Source organism: Anopheles bellator, unplaced genomic scaffold, assembly GCF_943735745.2.
Source record: "Anopheles bellator unplaced genomic scaffold, idAnoBellAS_SP24_06.2 scaffold01481_ctg1, whole genome shotgun sequence".
Taxonomy (NCBI): Eukaryota; Metazoa; Arthropoda; class Insecta; order Diptera; family Culicidae; genus Anopheles; species Anopheles bellator.
The window spans coordinates 1-2540 of NW_026685603.1; the positions used below are offsets into that span (position 1 = coordinate 1).

General features: G+C 45.3%; 1 protein-coding gene across 1 annotated transcript; it reads right to left on the reverse strand.

The window, feature by feature from the left end:
• Positions 1-973: 973 nt before the first annotated feature.
• Positions 974-1849, reverse strand: LOC131214593 (odorant receptor 9a-like). Its single transcript, XM_058208933.1, has 4 exons — positions 1845-1849; positions 1333-1771; positions 1112-1264; positions 974-1045 (listed from the first exon to the last, which is right to left on the reverse strand). Exons 1-4 carry the CDS (start codon positions 1847-1849, stop codon positions 974-976), a joined length of 669 nt encoding a protein of 222 aa, XP_058064916.1.
• Between the last annotated feature and the right edge of the window lie 691 nt (positions 1850-2540).

Sequence of the window (2540 nt, forward strand, 5' to 3'; positions counted from 1 at the left end):
GTCCAGCGTTGATACCGGCTAGCGTCTGGTCTTAGCCCCGCCGCCGCCCACTGCTCTTGCCACTGGCTGATAGTGCGCAAACGCTCCCTTTTGCGCAGGGCCGTCGCGTGTGGTGGTGGATGGGTGTCCTTCGTTTGCTGCCCAATCGCTGGCCACCGTCGCCCGATGCAGCGTTCGTCCTCCTGCAGCAGCAATACGAGGACCGTGGCCACACTGTAGGAAACACTGCGGAACGTGCTTGGCACACCCTGCGCCAGCCTGCGCTGCACCTCTGTACCTCGAGGCCGGAAGGCCGCTTTGTCCATAGCGAGGCTCCGTATCGAATTGTTGACGTTACCTCTGATAGTGGCAGCGACAAGACACCGTCGTACACCACGTTCCAGAGGGTCGGTCCAAAAATTGAACCCTGCGGGACGTCTGCCGTGACTTTGCGTGTCTTCAGCCCACGGTTGGTTCCGCGACCGGTGAAGTAGCTGCCCAGCACACCCAGTAGCTCCGGGTGCACGTGTTTGTTGTGGAGCGCCGCACCGTGGCGCATAGCGTCGGCTCCCTCCTCGACGATCATCCGGGCAGCGTCTAGGATGCATCGCTGCTTGCGGAAGCCGTACTGTCTCAGAGAGTACTCGTACTCCGGGTCGAACAGGTGGCAAAATTCTACTTTGATTTGTTTATGTGTTCTGTCTATTTATGCAAACAGTGTGTTGTAAAACACGATGTAAAACACGGGACGGAAGCCAAAAGAATTGAACAGGCGGAAAAAGACAGAAGGGACAGAAACTTAAGACACATCAGGTTAACTTCCGACGATTAATCACATTTCGTTTTACATTTGACGAGCCTAGGCTGCGCTACAGGAGGTCTACAGTGTTTTATTTAATTCGGCTAATTTAAAGTTTCAAATTTTAAAATATGTTGTTAGGTAAGCGAGCGAAGTTGAACAACGGTCACGCCGATCAAGCTGAATCCCCGGGTTCTACTGTTCCGCTGCAACATTAGTGTCTAACGATAGTAGCATAGTGATGTAAGAACCAGTTGAGTTTAACATCTGTTGAAAAATACAATCATCATCAAGCCAAGATAATTATTAGTTTAAAGTCGGTAATATTCTCACCTTTTTCAAAGTAGGTAATGTTGCTTTTATAAAACCACCCTTAGTAACGACAGGTTTCTGAGCTCGCATGATACAGAAAAGTAGTTTTTTCTTCATTGTTAAACTTCCCTCGTACCAATTGCTTTGGTAAAAAGCGTCAGCAACTCTTAAGCTCTTAATTATTCGAATTTTAGTGAGTTAGTAAGTGCATTTTTAGACACATCTAGACTGAAGCCTCGTACCTCATCGTGCATCTTGGAGCCATGGTAGGTGTAAATTACTGCCTGTAATAGCATTACAAACGCCATAGAAGCCAGCATAACAACGCGAGGCGTGTTCATGAAAAGTACAAATTGATAACCAATTACGCACAACAGCACCGAGTCCAGCATTAGCAGATAAAATACGGTGTGCTGAAAAATGCTGTTAACGTTTGAACATATGCCCAGCAACTCCGTATGGTAATTTATTACATTATGTAGGTCATTTTCAGTATGTTTTGAAAAATCAATCGATTTTGCACGATCTTGTATGATGTTGAAATGGATGGCTACGTTAGTAGCCAGTTCCGAAAAGCACGTGTCGACACTACAATTTATAAAAATGCTCATGTGAATTGAGTCACAGTTGAACAGTAAAGTTGCCACAAAAACAGCCGGATGTTGATAGTTATGTGGAAAACTGCAATGAAACGGTGGTTGGGACGAGCAATTATTAGAATTAAAGGTTTGAGATTGGAGAATACCATACGTACGCCATAGGTGCCACGAAACGTAAGCTACCCTCAACTATGGACTTCCGAACTCCCGCAACGACAGCACTCAAAATATAAAACCATCCCACTATCAATGCCCCTGTTATATACACTTTGAGGAGATTGGCATGGAAATGACTGCTCCTCTGGAACAACGTTTGCTTTTGGCCGTTCGAGCGTTTTCGGAGCATTTTGAATGAGTCGATCAGAGAGAATATGGCTGCTGGCTTTAAAACAAAGATGCAGAGTTTGGAAATAGCCACTAGTCCCACCACCAACGTTGGAATTACGTCGCAAATCGAAAGAAAATCTTCCACATTTTGCAAAACATAAATCGACTGCAATATCATGAACACAAACAAAACAGCAGAACAATTTATCGTTCGAAGTTTCTTCAACTTGGACGTCTCTCGATAAATACCACAGTAGCGAAGATAAAATATTGGAAGGGCCAAAAAACTATCAGTATGCTCCATTTCAGAAGCGATCACTGGCTGCAGACCCACAATATCTCACGTGATACACATCACTGTGGAAATGTCTGAACAGAACGCCAAATTTAAACTACATACAACTATTAAGTTTTCATAACTCTTATTATAGTGTTAAGGCCGGTCTACACGCTGCGATCTGCAATGCAATATCGCATGAAGTGACATCTCCGGAGACGTCATAAATGTCACTGCCGCGGGTGGA

Coding starts and splice junctions, on each gene's coding strand:
- LOC131214593 (XM_058208933.1), bottom strand. Junction 1,265..1,332: donor GCTCCAAGATGCACGATGAG/GTACGAGGCTTC, acceptor CGAATAATTAAG/AGCTTAAGAGTTGCTGACGC. Junction 1,046..1,111: donor CATTACCTACTTTGAAAAAG/GTGAGAATATTA, acceptor ATTTTTCAACAG/ATGTTAAACTCAACTGGTTC.